This window comes from Pristiophorus japonicus, chromosome 15 (genome assembly GCF_044704955.1).
Source record: "Pristiophorus japonicus isolate sPriJap1 chromosome 15, sPriJap1.hap1, whole genome shotgun sequence".
In the NCBI taxonomy this organism is placed as follows: Eukaryota; Metazoa; Chordata; class Chondrichthyes; family Pristiophoridae; genus Pristiophorus; species Pristiophorus japonicus.
Window position 1 is genome coordinate 118905023 of NC_091991.1, and position 15807 is coordinate 118920829.

At 48.1% G+C, this 15807-nt stretch overlaps 1 protein-coding gene across 1 annotated transcript in view; it reads left to right on the top strand.

Annotated features, from left to right (window-relative positions):
- LOC139225847 (netrin-3-like) overlaps positions 1 to 15807 on the top strand; it is a 594849-nt gene that overhangs the window by 469560 nt on the left and 109482 nt on the right. The window contains exon 3 of the mRNA XM_070856699.1: positions 10640 to 10789. Coding sequence (XP_070712800.1) covers positions 10640 to 10789 — 150 coding nt within the window. The remainder of the gene's footprint in view (positions 1 to 10639; positions 10790 to 15807) is intronic.

The following is a 15807-nucleotide window of genomic DNA, read 5'->3' on the forward strand; positions in this document are numbered from 1 at the left end:
TGAATCTTCTTTCCTTTCAGGCAGTGCATTCCAGATCATAACAACTCGCTGTGTAAAAAAATATCTCTTCATTTCCCCACTGGTTCCTTTACCAATTATTTTTAATCTTTGGTAATGATCTTAAAACCAACCCTAACTGGAAACAGTTTCTCCTTATTTACTCTATGAAAACCATTCATAATTTGAACACCTCGATTCAATCTCCTTTAACCTTCTCTGCTATAGGGAGAATAATCCCAGCTTCTCTTGTCTCCCCACATAACCGAAGTTCCTCCTTGGAGAGGGTGTCGAGGAGATAGTAAACCTCCTCTGCACCCTCTCCAAGGCCTTGACATCCTTCCTCAAGTGACACCATACTCCAGATGAGGCCCAACCAGTGATTTATAAAGCTTTAGTGTAACTCCCTTGCCTTTGCATTCAATATCTCTATTTGTAAAGCACAGGATCCCATATGTTTTATGAATTGCACTATCAATATTATCAGTTTGTCCTGCCACATTTAAAGATTTTAAGGCAGGCCTGGGTGATCTATGTAACTTCAGCCAGGGTGCAATATGAGTGTTGGTCAGGACACGGTTACTCTTTGCAGGAAAGCTGGCCAATTCATCGCCTTTGGCATTGCAGCAAGACAGCAGTGAGACAGAACCATCCCTGTTCATGAGGTTGCTGGCTTCCCCAAGGCCCAGGGTGCAATCAGTGACACTCACCGTGCTGTAACAGCTCCTACAGAACCCGCTCAATCCCTCAAGGGAAGGCTTCCTCTTCTCAGTATGGATTGTCCATGAGAACCTGCAGCGAATCCTACACATCGACATCTATAAAGCCTCCCACTGCTCCCATGGATAATGATACCATTAAGAGCAGCCCCAACAACAGCAGAAGAGCACGGCAATGAAATACATGCCTCTAAAAGAGTGCTCATTGAGAGGACCATTGAGGCCTTAAAGGCACATATTTGCTGTATGTGCAATGATTTCAGTTGAAACAATAATCAAATGCCCCCTTATTAAAGGGGCACTAAAAACGACAATTTCAAAAATTAACTTTTTACTGTAAACTTAAATCAAAATAAAATTTGGTTTCCAGGGCTGATAATGCACTCCAGTCCCTCCGGCGCCCACCTCTGCGGAAGGCCGTGAGCGTACCGGTGGACATCACGTGCTCCATCTCCAGGGACATCCTGGCTTGGATGTAACCGCGGAAGAGAGGCAGGCAGTCGGGCTGAACGACCCCCTCGACCGCCCACTGCCTGGACCAACTGATGGCCCCCTTGGCCATGCCCAGGAGCAGTCCTACGAGGAGGTCCTCGGACCTACCCGCTCCCCTTTGCACAGGGTGCCCAAAGATCAGGAGTGTGGGACTGAAGTGCAACCAGAATCTGTGGAGCAGCCCCTTCAAATATTGGAAGAGGGGCTGCAATCTCACACATACAACATAGACGTGAACATGGACTCCTCCAGACCGCAGAAATTACAAGTGGCCTGGGAGTCCGTGAACCGACTTAAAAACCAATTGCACAGGACTGCTCCGTGCAGCTTGCTGCATGTGCAGGTCAGGAAGGGTTGCTGCAGATGCTCCCAATCGGTCTCATGCATAGTTATAGCCGGCTTTGCCCGTCACACCTTCACCATTTAAAAAGGGATGGCCTTTGATGTTGCTGGTGAGGAAGCACTGGCTCCATTGGATCCCAAATAGCATGGGGACCTGTGCTCAGAGCACTCCTCGGTAACTGCTGTAAGAGGCATCAGAGCATACCTCACATCACTCAAGTCCTCTCTGTGTAATGTACTTGGCCTTCTCCTCCACTTTCCAGTAAATAGCCGTGACCTCAATCCACTACCCAACCTGCCATACGCCAACACACCGGCCCTCCTTGCCTCTGCACAGTGATCATCCATGAATATGTCAGCATCAATAAAAACCCCTCTTCTGCATGAGTTTAACCTCCATGAATAACAAACTGCAACATCAGTGCACATTCCCTTTCAATATCATGAAGTTCAAGTGAACACAGGCCAATCTACTCTTTCCGAATACAATGCTTCTCCTAGATGTCCAGATGTGCCTTTCCATAACCTATTTAGTGCTCCTTTTGGGTGCATCTTGAGGAGCAGCATCACAGGAGTTGGTTAGTTACTCGTTATAAAAGTAGTCCTGGGACTGAGAGATAGCAGTATCTGGCTCATCCAGCCAACTCCAGCCACTGGTATGCAACGGTGCTTTAAATCTGTGGAATAAGCAGGATTGTGGGTCTAAAGGCAGCCCCGAGAGAAAGGGACGATCTGTAGGCAGGGGCGGTCTGTATGCAGGGTAAGGTGGGTACTCAAGGTGGGGTCTGTACGCAGGATGAGGTCTGTACGCAGGGGGCGGTCTGTACGCAGGTGGGGTCTGTACGCAGGGGGCGGGGTCTGTATGCAGGGCCGGGTCTGTACGCAGGGGGCGGGGTCTGTATGCAGGGCCGGGTCTGTATGCAGGGCAGGGTCTGTACACAGGGGGCGGGGTCCGTATGCAGGGAGTGGTCTGTACACAGGGTGAGGTCTGTATGCAGGGGGCGGAGGTCTGTATGCAGGGGGGCGGTCTCGACACAGCTGATTCTGTACTATATTATGAGCCTGACAATTATCATAAACCTTTTTCTGATTTATTGGGGCCAAACTTGGTGGATTTACCGCCCGCTGGCGCCCGCTGCCGCCAAGGTTTCTGGGCGCTCTCCCCTCCGAGCGGGTTTGGTGGAGGCCTCCCGCCGGCGGGGAAAGAAGATTGCTGGGGACCACCCGCTGATGCCTGCTGGTGCACAACGCGTGTAAGTGTCCTCCCACCAGCCGAGCTGCCAGTTTGGTCCGGGCGGGAGTCCGCTGCAGCAGGGGAAGGACCGCCGTGTGGAGGCAGGTCTAACCTCAACGGTAAGTATGAAGACCTGCAAAAAAAGGGTTAGTAAACTTCATTTCTTTATTTTCTTTTCCCAGCGATTCAGGTGGAACGGGTCCCCTGAAGGTTTTCCAGTGTTTTTTTTTTAACTTTTCGGAAATTTTTAATTTTATCTGCTCCCCCCTTCACTGGGCCTAACTCAGTCCTCGGCGGTACTTTGCCGAGGATTGCATTTGCCGTCGAGATTGGGAGGTCCCGCCCGCTGCTGCCCAGATTCATGGCGTAAGTCCTGTTTTTGCCGGTGGGAGGTCTTTCCAGGACTTTTTCATGAAAGTTCCACCCAAAGTACTGTCAGGATCTCAGCGGTCCTTTGGGTGGCACTTGGGTGGAACTTAGCTTCCACCAAGTTCGGGGCCAATATTATCTTTAAGTCATCCAGGGAGATCTAGCTTTGGATGTCCTATAATGTAATGTAACAGCTCCTCTATTGTTCCTTAATTCTAACCAAATAGATACTGAGGGAGAAATTCGCATGATTTTATGATTCCCGTTAGCATCTCCGGGGGGCGCTAACGTGCGCTAACCATTTCTTACCTGATGGGGTGCTACCGGCTTCCGTGAAATTGTGCAGGAGTTAGCGGGGGCTCAAAATCAATAGCGCCACACGATGACGTCTTCGCTGTGCACAGCGACCTGTTTTTGTCCCGCTGTGGCCGCCCTGTGGCGGAAATTGGCCCCATGAGGTTGTCATGGGCGTTTTCAGTGCCAGCCTTGCGAGTCGCAAACGGGGCCAAAATCTACTCACGGGACGGAACTTAAAGAGGAGACGCACGCCGCCATTTTGATTTTTCGGCCGACTTTCGGCCTGGCCTTCCGTGATATTTTTTCGCGGGGTCCAAGCTGCAATGGTGCAGCCTGGCACTCCACTTCTGTGCCGGGCTGCGGCCTTGGTACCCCGCATCCCCGGTGACCTCGTGGAGGCCCCTCAAAAGCACTGCAGAACTCGCAGCGTGCCCTCCCCTTTTACAGAAGGGGAGGGCCCTGTGATCGCATCAACGCTACGCGGAGCGCACCGACATTCCCAAGGTTAGCACCCCAGACCCCGCTCCAAGAGGAAGTGGAGGGCCTGACATTGCGCTCCACTTCCTCTCGGGGGCGGTAACCCCGATTTAGGTCATAGGGCGGGACCTCTGCGTCGGGCGCAGGAAGTCCCGCCTCACCATGGTTACCATCCCCAAACAATAAGCAGTTTCGCCCCCACTGTCTTTGAACCCTCAAGTACATAATTCCTTTCTAGTGCTGTAACAGTATTTTACATCAAAGCTGCTACACCCCTCCTTTTTTTTCCTTCCCTATCTTTCCCTAATACCTTTGAGCCAGGAATAATGGCCCAGAAATCCCGGCCTCCCCGGGTCCGTACAGAGTGTGCATGGACCCAGGAAGGCATCACAAAAGCCGATTTTCAGCGCACATTGCGCATGTGCTGAAAACCACCTTTTCCAACCTGTCAAGCTCCACTTTGACAGATCCTCCACATATCGGGAGTGAGGTATTTACCGATATCTTGCCCAGCAAATGTCCTGAAAACTCTTATGCCTGATAAAAGCAGGTGCTTAGCCTATTTTTACAGGCGTAAGAATTTTAAAACACATAAAAACATTCAATATAAAATTTGAAAAACACATTTTATTGTTAAAAACCCTGCCCACTACGGTAAGTTTATTTTAAAGCATAATTAAAAAACTTTAAAAAAAAGTATTTTTTTTCTCCAAGGCATTTATTAATTTTAATTTCAATTAATTTTAATTATGTGAGGTGTGTTTTTTATTTTTTATTATGTGTGTTTAGTGTGTTTGTTTTTATTTCTCATAAATAACAATGAGAACTGGTAGATATGGAGTTCCCATTGCTACTAATGAGAAAGCTGTGGAATACTGTATCTGATTGTTTGAGCAGTCACAAGTGACTGCTCCTTCTGCATGGGAACCTGGAGGACGGGAGCACACTTTGCAGCGCGGGAAGAGAAGGCCTCCCCACTGGAATCCCACGCTCCCCCGGGACCACCAGATAAATTCGTAAAAATTCTCCAGTCGGAAGCGTTCGGCTGAAAGAAGCCTCCAACCGGAATTTCAGGTTCCCAATCCTCCCCTTCTTTGTGCCCGGTCTCTGTTATTGCCATTATATCATTGTCCCATGTGGCAACTTTGCCTGCAGCTCACCAACATTATTTGCCACCATCTGTGCAATTCCTCACATACACTCCAAACCCATCCTGCTCTGCCTCACATTTCTCCCCACCCCCCCCCCCCCGCACCTCCCCCCCCTCACCATTTATCCCTTCTATTTCTGCACTACTCTTTATTCTAATGCTGTTTGTCTCTCCCAGTCCTCTGTAAACCTTGTTTCTCCTCCCTAATGCTTTATTCTGGTGCCCCTCCCGCTAAAAAATTAGTTTAAACCCTCCCCCACAGCACCAGTTAACCTCCCCACGAGGATATTGGTTCCGGCTCTGTTGAGGTGCAACCTATCCACCTTGAATTGGTCCCTCCTGCCCAGAACTGGTCCCGAATCTGAAGCCCTCCCTCCTGCACCATTTCACCAGCCACACGTTAACCTTTTTTTTCCTACTATTCCTATACTTACTGGTACATGGCACTGGGAGTAAAAGCTTCTGCTTTTTAACTTCCTCCCCAGCTTCTTAAGCTCTAATTGCAAGACCCCAACCCTTTTCCTTCTCATTGGCTCAAACATGGACCACAACTTCGGTCTGTTTCCCTTCCTCCCTCAAAATGTTCTGCACCCTCTCAATGTCCTCCTTTACTCTGGCAGCAAGGAGACAACCCACCATGCGAGACTCACATCAGCGGTTACGGATAAGCCTGTTATCCCCCTGACTATCGAATCCCCGCTGATCGCTGCATTTCTACACTTTGCTGTGCCCCCCTGCTGTGCAGTCATTTGCCCCGTAGTGCTGTGGATGTGCTCTAGACTGCATTCTCCCCAAGCTGTCATCACCCTCACTCAGTGCTATAAACCAGTTTGAGAGTGCCACACGTCTGGAGGATTCCCGCACTGTCTGCATCTTTCTACCCTGGTGGATGGCCACCCACTTATTACGAGGTTCAACACTGCCTCCAGTGCGCCAGCGCAGCTTTCAGCCACCTGAGGACGAGATTGTTCCAAGATCAGGCCCTCAAATCTGGCACCAAACTTATGGTCTACAGGGCTGTAGTGATACCCGCCCTCCTGCATGGCTCAGAGACGTGGACCATATACAGTAGACACCTCAAATCGCTGGAGAAATACCACCAACGATGTCTCCGTGAGATCCTGCAAATCCACTGGGAGGACAGACGCACCAACGTTAGTGTCCTCGATCAGGCCAACATTCCCAGCATTGAAGCACTGACCACACTCGACCAGGGCCACAATGTTCGAATGCCTGACACCAGACTCCCAAAGTAAGCGCTCTACTCAGAACTCCTACACGGCAAGCGATCCCCAGGTAGGCAGAGGAAATGTTTCAAGGACACCCTCAAAGCCTCCTTGATAAAATGCAACATCCCCATCGACACCTGGGAGTCCCTGGCCAAAGGTCGTCCTAAGAGGAGGAAGAGCATCCAGGAGGGCGCTGAGCACCTCGAATCTCGTCGTCAAGAGCATGCAGAAAACAAGCGCAGGCAGCGGAAGGAGCGTACGGCAAACCAGACTCCCCACCCACCATTTCCTTCAACCACTGTCTGTCCCACCTGTGACAGAGACTGTAATTCCCGTATTGGACTGTTCAGTCACCCAAGAACTCACTTTTAGAGTGGAAGCAAGCCTTCCTCGATTTCGAGATACTGCCGATGATGATCGTCCTAAACTCTGTGTAGCTGCGGGGTGACCACCTCCTGGCACATGCACTCCAGGAAATTCTTAGCCTCCCATTCGCCCTGCAGTGACTCCAGTCGCTCTTCAAGCTCAGAAGCCCAGAGCTCGAGTTCGTGCAACTGGAGACACATTCTGCACATGTGGTTATCCAGGACAGGGAGTTCCCACATGGCACAGGAATTGCAGGCAATGGGTCTCAGCTATCCCATCATGTTATAAATGTTTTTAGTTTAATATTTATGTATACCAGATTTTTATTTAATGCAGATCCCTTTAATGTTGGTATAAATAACATTTGTTGATGTCGGTATCCTCAACTTAGTTAATGCTAATTTTATCCCCTTAGACATAATTCAATACTTTGATTATTTACCTATTTACTGTTGCCCATTGGTTTAAATTACTCAGAACCTCCTTCCCCCCCTGCACCAAATTCCCACTCTCACCAAACTCACGTCACAACTTATTTAGCAGATTCATACAGCTCTGTGCGTTAGCAGGTATCCCTCTAATATATACCTTTTGGAAACACGAGTTACAACTGGTCAGTCAACTGCCAGCCACAATAATTAACAGCTAGTCCGGCACCCACTTACTTAACTCTTTAACTGCCACTGAATTGCAGTTTTAAAGTAAAGCTTTAAAGTAAGAAACCACAGTTAAATTTCAGTTTGATAACACGACACTCTCTTACACTACTTACCAGTGAATTCCCACTCTCACCAAATTTCCGTCCCCACTCTGTTTAGCAGTTTCTCTCAGCTCTTTGCTCACAGCTCCCAATATTACAATGGGAGTGGGTGGGCATAATGTACGTGTTTAACATATCAATATTGCAATGTCAAAAGGGGGAAAGCTTGAAAAGAACAGAAAATTTATGTACTTAATGCCTGTAAAAGCTTACTGAGGCAATCTTGTTGGCTTTACCTTGAGCTAAGCTGATCGGATAGACATATAATGGTGTGCTGATCTGGAAAATGAGTTGTTAACTGTTGGTGCCAACGCGCTTTGGTTGCGTGTTTCAGAGCTGGCTGCCCTCATCCTGCGGCTTCCTTCAGCCCCCTCATTCTGAGTCCATCTGCAGGTGACTTAGAAATCCTGTTCCAAGCCAGTCTCATGCTGTTAGCTATACAGAAGACAGGTCATGTGCTCATCAATGCAATGCACGTAGCTTGAAAGATAAAAGGTTGGCCAGACTTTTACAGAAACAGATGAAGCTGGCAAGGACGTAGGTGAAACATCTGTTGGGAGATGTGTACCTGTCACAGATGATGGATGGTTTAAATGCCAGCTTCCATCCCTAACCTGTGGGTTAAAACAAAACAGTTTCTTGGCCAAATACCATGGTTCTGCATTCAGTTAACGTTCCCTGTGGAATCTGACATAAATCTGTGGATGGGAGGATTTTTCCAGCTATAACATATCCAGGAATGACACAACATCTCTCCCTAATAATAAAGAACTCAACATCTCTCTCCAATAGTAAAGAAATTTATTCTCCTCAAATTACACATTTTTTGCTAAATTTCCCACCCCTCTTTTCTCCCCCACTCCCGAAAATTTCAAGGAGCGCGAGTGGCCATTTATCATGGGGCTCAATGTTGAGCATCAGCAGGCTTGTTGACCATGGGTCAGCCTGGCTGAGACTGACAGATCCTCTGCCAATGTCGTAAACTTAGCTTCTCGAGCAGGGCACCAAGCGCCAATGTGAGCGGGAATTCAGGCATTCGCATTCTCAAAGAGAATTTATAATAAAATGGGCCAGATTTTTGGGTGTGGTTTGGTTCGACTAATGCCACTCAGTTGCTGGCGTTCAAAGCTTTATTCAGGGAGGTGGCATGTGTGGCTTAGATGCTTCCCCTTGGGGCAGAGCAAGAAAGAAAGAAACACGCAACAAACATGCAGTCCGTACACAGCACGTACACACACAATCCACAACCGCAGCATGCAGAAACTACAGACAGACAAGATATACACACTATATGTTCACACCACATACACAACACACATACAGCACAAATAGACCAGATGCACGCACACCAGACACAACAACAACTTGTATTTATATGGTGCCTTTAACATAGTAAAACGTCCCAAGACGCTTCACAAGAGCGTTATCAAACAAAATTTGTGACTGACCCACATAAAGAGATATTAGGGCAGATAAGGTAGGTTCTAAAGGGTGTCTTAAAGGAGGATCGTGAAGTAGAGAGGCAGAGAGGTTTAGTGCAGTCTGTGCTTGCACTGCAGCACTCAGACGTTGGGTGGATGCTGCTGGGTTGCGATGGAAGCTGAGACATCGGCCACAGATGCTGCATCATGCAGTTCTCCTCCATGGTGTGGAGCTCCTATGGAGCCAACAGATGAACATCCTCCAGCCTGTGTGAGATCCAGGTCCAAGCTGTGAGGTTGGTTTGTACAATAAAAGTAGGAATGGTTGGGGTAAGGAGGGCTCACCCTGCTCGGACCATCATTCAGCACCTTGGAGAGGGAACAGGCCTCATGACAGGTACATCTCTGACAAAGTATCTCACATGGGGATCTGAGTAAGATTGATTTATGGCACTGGACTTAGATATCTAGAGTATGAGTGTAGTTGTCATCTTTGCAGTGTGGGTCTTTCCATCATGCTGAAGGTAGATACCCATCATATAGTTCATGAATCTTGAGACGACAATTGTTTGAAGACATTTCCCAAAGGCTGAGTATGAGAATTACATAGAATCTACAGCACAGAAGCAGACCATTTGGTCCACGCTACTGCTTATGCTACACAATCAAGCTTCCTTCCACCCTTCTTCATCTAATCCTATTAGCATATCTTTCTATTCCTTTCCCCCTCATGTACTTACCTCGCTTCCCCTTAAATGCATCCATGATATTCACCTCAACTATTCCCTGTGGTAGTGAGTTCCACATTCTCACAACTCTCTGGTTAAAGAAGTTCTCCTGAAACATGTACTCATCTATCCAGGGCTTGGTGCCTACCATAATTGAGTTACACAGAGGCAAACATCTTCTGTTGACCTCTCAGACCACCAACTGTTAAAACTATTGTGCAATAGAACATGGTACCTGCCCTGGGACTGTTTAATTAGACAGTGTAGAGGGAGCTTTACTCTGTATCTAATCCGTGCTGTACCTGCCCTCCGAGTGTTTGATGGGAAAGTGTAGAGGGAGCTTTACTTTGTATCTAACCCATATTGTACCTGTCCTGGGAGTGTTTAATGGGACAGTGTAGAAGGAACTTTAGTCTGTATCTAACCCTGTGCTGTACCTGCCCTGGGAGTGTTTGATGGGAAAGTGTAGAGGGAGCTTTTCTCTTTTTCTAACGTGTGCTGTACCTGCCCTGGGAGTGTTTGATGGGACCATGTAAAGGGAGCTTTTCTCTTTATCTAACGTGCGCTGTACCTCTCCTGGGACTGTTTGATCGGACAGTGTAGAGAGAGCTTTACTCTGTATCTAACCCGTGCTGTACCTGCCCTGCGAGTGTTTGATGGGACAGTGAAGAGGGAGCTTTACTCTGTATCTAATCCTTGCTGTACCTGCCCTGGGAGTGTTTGATGGGACAGTGTAGAGGGAGCTTTACTCTGTATCTAACCCAGGCTGTACCTATCTTGGATAACGGAAGTTCTATTTCCCAGCAGTCTCTTTGATAAGCACAGCAACCAATGGAAAGTTGAGCAACATATTTAACTGTCTATAACTTTATAGCCATTGACTGTTTTTAGGCTCAGTTATGAACTCCTTTACAAGGAGGCACAGATAGAGAAAGGTTCTGATGGATCATTCTAATCTTGGTCTGTGAATCATGTCCTTGTGCAGATACATTGTGTGACTTCCCAGATGGCTGTATTTATCTGACACTATGACTGACTTGTGCCCATTTCTTCTGCAGCTTGTGACTGTCATCCAGTTGGTGCTGCCGGTAAAACCTGCAATCAGACGACAGGACAGTGTCCATGCAAGGATGGTGTGACTGGCATCACATGCAACCGATGTGCTAAGGGTTACCAGCAGAGCCGATCTCCAGTTGCCCCTTGTATTAGTAAGTTTCTCTTCGTTGTTTTTGCTGGCATTGCTTAATATAAAAGCTGGTGCTCGGTCAAGACAGGACAGTCATCAGTGCACATTTCAGAACAGGTCAGAAGGCAAACGTCCAGAACATTGAGTGAGGAACAGGTTAGAGGGAAAATGCCCAGCACATAGAGTGAGCGACAGATGAGAGGGCAAATGCCCAGCACATTGAGTGAGGAACAGGTCAGAGCGAAAATGCCCAGATTGCCTTATCTTGATGCTATGGACTGTTTCCTGAAGGTAGAGAACAGTTTTGTGAAGAATAAATTAACAGGGTTTGGTGACATTTACGGGATACTTTTGGCATTTTTACTCCAGATATTTTTGGATCCGAGTTTCTGATCCTCTTGTATTCCCTCACTCCCTGCGTCCCAGGCAATGTGTTGCATCTATCCGGATAGCAAGGCAAATTCATAGCATGTCCAGGAAAGGAGCAGAGAAGCCCTTCCATTTATTTCAGCTCCTTCTATGCAGAAGGCAACAGAATGACAATAAATTAGATTTTGACTTAGGTTTTAACTTTCAAACAAATTTATGGTAACAGAACAATCGAGCAATATCAGTAACACAACACGTATTTTTAGAGGAGTTGTTAAGTTTTGCTAGCTCCTCGTTAATAAACTGAATAAATAATTTGTGGCTGCTGTGGTAAACTCTGACCAGTAAGATTCTTATATAGTAGTTTGTTTTGCCTTTTACCACCAACTGCAGAAGCCACACAGCACAACTAACACTCCTCACAATATCCAGGCATACTCACTGATTTTATATTCTCCATCAAGTGGTATGGCACTACCACCGTGCTAGGTAGGACCGACTAAGGACAGATGTAGCAGCCCAAACAGGGCATACATGAGGCACTGTGGGCCATCAGCAGCAGCAGAATTATATATCACCACAATCTGAGGCCCATTACATCTCTCTCTCAATAATCATCATCAAGCCAAGAGACCGACCCTGGTTCAATGAAGAACATAGAAAGATATGGCAGGAGCAGCAACAGGCTTATCTTAAAATGAGGCAGGATTCTAGTGAAGCTCATCAGCAGTCCCTCAAAATGAGGATGACTTGCTTCCCCGCCGAAAAGGGATGAGTTCACAGGTGTTTCAATGAAGGACTTAATATTCTGGATCCCGAACCACATCTTGAAGGGTGGAAGATGCCTGTGCATGGATTTTTTTAACGCGTGCTGGCCGTTGCACACCAGCCACCACACGGGCTTAACAGAGCTAGGTCTTGGTCCAGTGGCAAGGCTTAACCAGGACGACTGGAGACCAGCTCTGCTGCACGGACATATCACAGTGAAGTGATATCGCAGTGAAGCTACTACACAGGGCTACCTACAACTAAACAACCACAGCAGCAGCTATAGACAGAGCGAAGTGATCCCACATCCAACAAGTCAGAGCAATGGTCTTTCACCCGACCGCTTCCTATTGAGAATGGTTGTGATTGTCCGGCGTGGACACGATGGGCCGAAATGGTCTCCTTCTGCGCTGTAAATTTCTATGTTTCTATGATTCAAGGCTGTAAGTATCTTCAGCCAAAAGTGCCGACTGGATGACCCACTCAGCCCCCTCCTGTGTCCCCCATCTCATAGATACCAGTTTCTGAAAAATCTGGTTGACTCCGTGTGGCATTAAGAAGCAGCCATGCGAACCCAACACAGCAATGGAAATGGACCCGGATAACACCTAGCTGTACAACTGAATACCTGGGCTCCAGAGCTAGCTGCTCTCCTTGTCAAGCTGTTCCAGTACAGCTATGACACTGGCATCTACCCGATTGCCCAGGTATGTCCTATCCATAAAAACAGGATGAATCTAACCCAGCCCATTAATTTCATATCAGCCTTCTCCCAATCATCAGTAAAGTGATAGAAGAAGTTACCTGTAGTATTATCAAGCAACACCTCAGTTTAGATTCCACCAGAACCACTCAGCTCCACATCTCATCCTAGCCTTGATCCAGACATGGACACAAGGGTTGAGTGTCAGAGGAGAATGGGGATAGCTGCCCTCACCACCAAGACAGAATGTAACCAAGTACAGCACCATAGAGTCTCAGAATAACTGAAGTCAATGGGGGTCAAAGGGAAAACTCTTGGTTTGAGTCATACCTGTCACAAAGGAAGATAGTTGTTGGAGGCCAATCATCTCAGTCCTAGGATGTTCCTGCAGGAGTTCATCAGGGAAGCATCCTTGGCCCGACCATCTTCTGCTGCATCATCCATGACCGTCCCTCCATCAGAAGGTTAGGAGTGGGACTGTTAACTGTCAATTCCACAGTGTACAGCTCCATTTACAACTCCTCCGATAATGAAACATCCATTGCAGCCTATGGTAGGAGATGGAAATCATCCAGGCTTGGGTTGACAAGTGCGAGCTTAACATTCACCACACATAAGAGGCAGGTAATGACCATCAAGGACAAGAGAAAGCCCAGTCATCTCTCTTTGACCTTCAATGGCACCACCATAACTGTGTTCCCACCATTGACATCTTGGGGTTCACCTTTGACCAGAAGCTGAACTCAGCATAGTGACTATTGTGTTCCTAACACAGATGAGGCTGCACACAGGGAGGTTAAAGTAACAGCGACCTCAGTCTTTAATAAGACACTCCAGAGTGAGGAACAGGCCCCCAAGGGATGCTGGGATCCCTTGGGACTTCAGGGGATGAGCTCCCTGGTGGCAGAACATGGGAGTGCATGCTTTACAGATACATAACATCACTTTCCCGCAAAGTCAAAGTGAAAACTATTTACAAGGTGAGGCGGTCGGGAGCCTTTCTTTCCCTGGTGGACCGCCTCGGTACAAATGTCTGTTCTGATGTGTTGGCTGTGCGCTCACTGGGCTGGCGTGTTGTTGGCCCTGCAGGGCTGCTAGGTGAGCTTGGCCTTGCTGGCCTGTTGGGCGTGATGGGTTCGATTTCCTGGTCCGGCGTGGTGTCATTGATCCTTTGGGTGTGTGTTGTGGGCTCGAAAAAGGTGGTGTCTGCTGTGGGTTGTTCAGGGCAGTCTGTGAACTGCAGCCTCGTTTGGTCCAGGTGCTTTCTGCAAATTTGTCCATTGTCTAGTTTGACGACAAACACCCTATTCCCTTCTTTAGCTATCACCGTGCCCGCGATCCATTTGGGACCATGTCCATAGTTTAGCACATACACAGGGTCATTCAGATCAATTTCCCGTGACACATTGGCGCGACCATTGTTTACATTTTGTTGCTGCCGCCTGCTCTCTACCTGATAATGCAGGTTGGGGTGAACCAGCGCGAGTCTGGTTTTAAGTGTCCTTTTCATGAGTAGCTCAGCCGGGGGCACCCCTGTGAGCGAGTGGAGTCTTGTGCGGTAGCTGAGCAGTAATCGGGACAGGCGGGTTTGGAGTGAGCCTTCTGTGACTCGTTTAAGGCTCTGTTTGATGGTTTGTACTGCCTGCTCTGCCTGCCCATTGGTGGCTGATTTAAATGGGCCCGAGGTGACATGTTTGATCCCATTGCGAGCCATGAATTCTTTAAATTCGGCACTGGTGAAACATGGCCCGTTGTCACTGACCAGTATGTCAGGCAGGCCGTGGGTGGCAAACATGGCCCTCAGGCTTTCAATGGTGGTGGTGGCAGTGCTTCCCGACATTATTTCACATTCAATCCATTTTGAAAAAGCATCCACCACCACCAGGAACATTTTACCGAGAAGCGGGCCCATATAGTCGACATGGATCCTCGACCATGGTCTGGAGGGCCAGGACCACAAACTTAGTGGTGCCTCTCTGGGCGCGTTGCTCAACTGAGCACACACGCTGCATTGCCGTACACAGGACTCTAAGTCAGAGTCGATATCGGGCCACCACACGTGGGATCTGGCTATCGCTTTCATCATTACTATACCCGGGTGTATGCTGTGGAGATCCGAGATGAACATCTCCCTGCCCTTTTTTGGTAGCACTACGCAGTTACCCCACAACAGGCAGTCTGCCTGAATGGACAGCTCGTCCTTTCGCCGCTGGAACAGCTTGATTGGCTCTTGCATTTCAACGGGGATGCTGGCCCAGCTCCCATGCAGTACACAGATTTTTACTAGGGACAGCAGATTTATCATTTTCAAACGTTTCCATGACCATCAACAAGTCTGTGGGCTGCGCCACCATCAACAAGTTTGCAGGCTGCGCCATTTCCACCCCCATGGTGGGCAATGTTAGTCAACTGAGAGCACAGCACAGTTCTCGGTGCCTGGCATGTGGCGGATGGTATACTTATATGCTGATAGCGAGAGTGCCCAGCTTTGTAGGCAGGCTGAGGCATTAGTATTTATCCCCTTGTTTTCAGCGAACAGGGATGTGAGAGGCTTGTGATCGTTTTCCAGCTCAAATTTGAGGCCAAACAGGTACTGATGCATTTTCTTTACCCCAAACACACACGCTAATGCCTCTTTCTCAATCATGTTGTCGGCCCTCTCGGCCTTAGACAAGCTCCTGGAAGCATAGGCGACAGGTTGCAACTTCCCCGCAACATTAGCTTGTTGTAATACACACCCGACTCCGTACGACGACGCATCACATTCTAGCACAAGTCTTTTACACGGGTTATACAATACAAGCAGCTTGTTGGAGCATAAAATGTTTCTGGCTTTCTCAAAAGCAATTACTTGGTTTTTTTCCCCATACCCAGTTCTCACCTTTGCGCAATAACACATGTAGGGGCTCTAATAGGGTGCTTAAGTCCAGTAGGAAGTTACCAAAATAGTTGAGGAGTCCCAGGAACGACCACAGCTCCGTGACGTTCTGTGGCCTGGGCGCATTCCTGATAGCCTCTGTCTTGGCGTCTGTGGGCCGAATGCTGTCCGCCGCGATCTTTCTCCCCAAAAACTCCACTTCTGTTGTCATGAAGATGCATTTCGACCTCTTCAGCAGCAGCTCTACACGATCCAGTCGCTGGAGGAAATCCTCCAGGTTTTGTAGGTGCTCGGCGGTGTCCCGGCGGTTGGATGAACTACA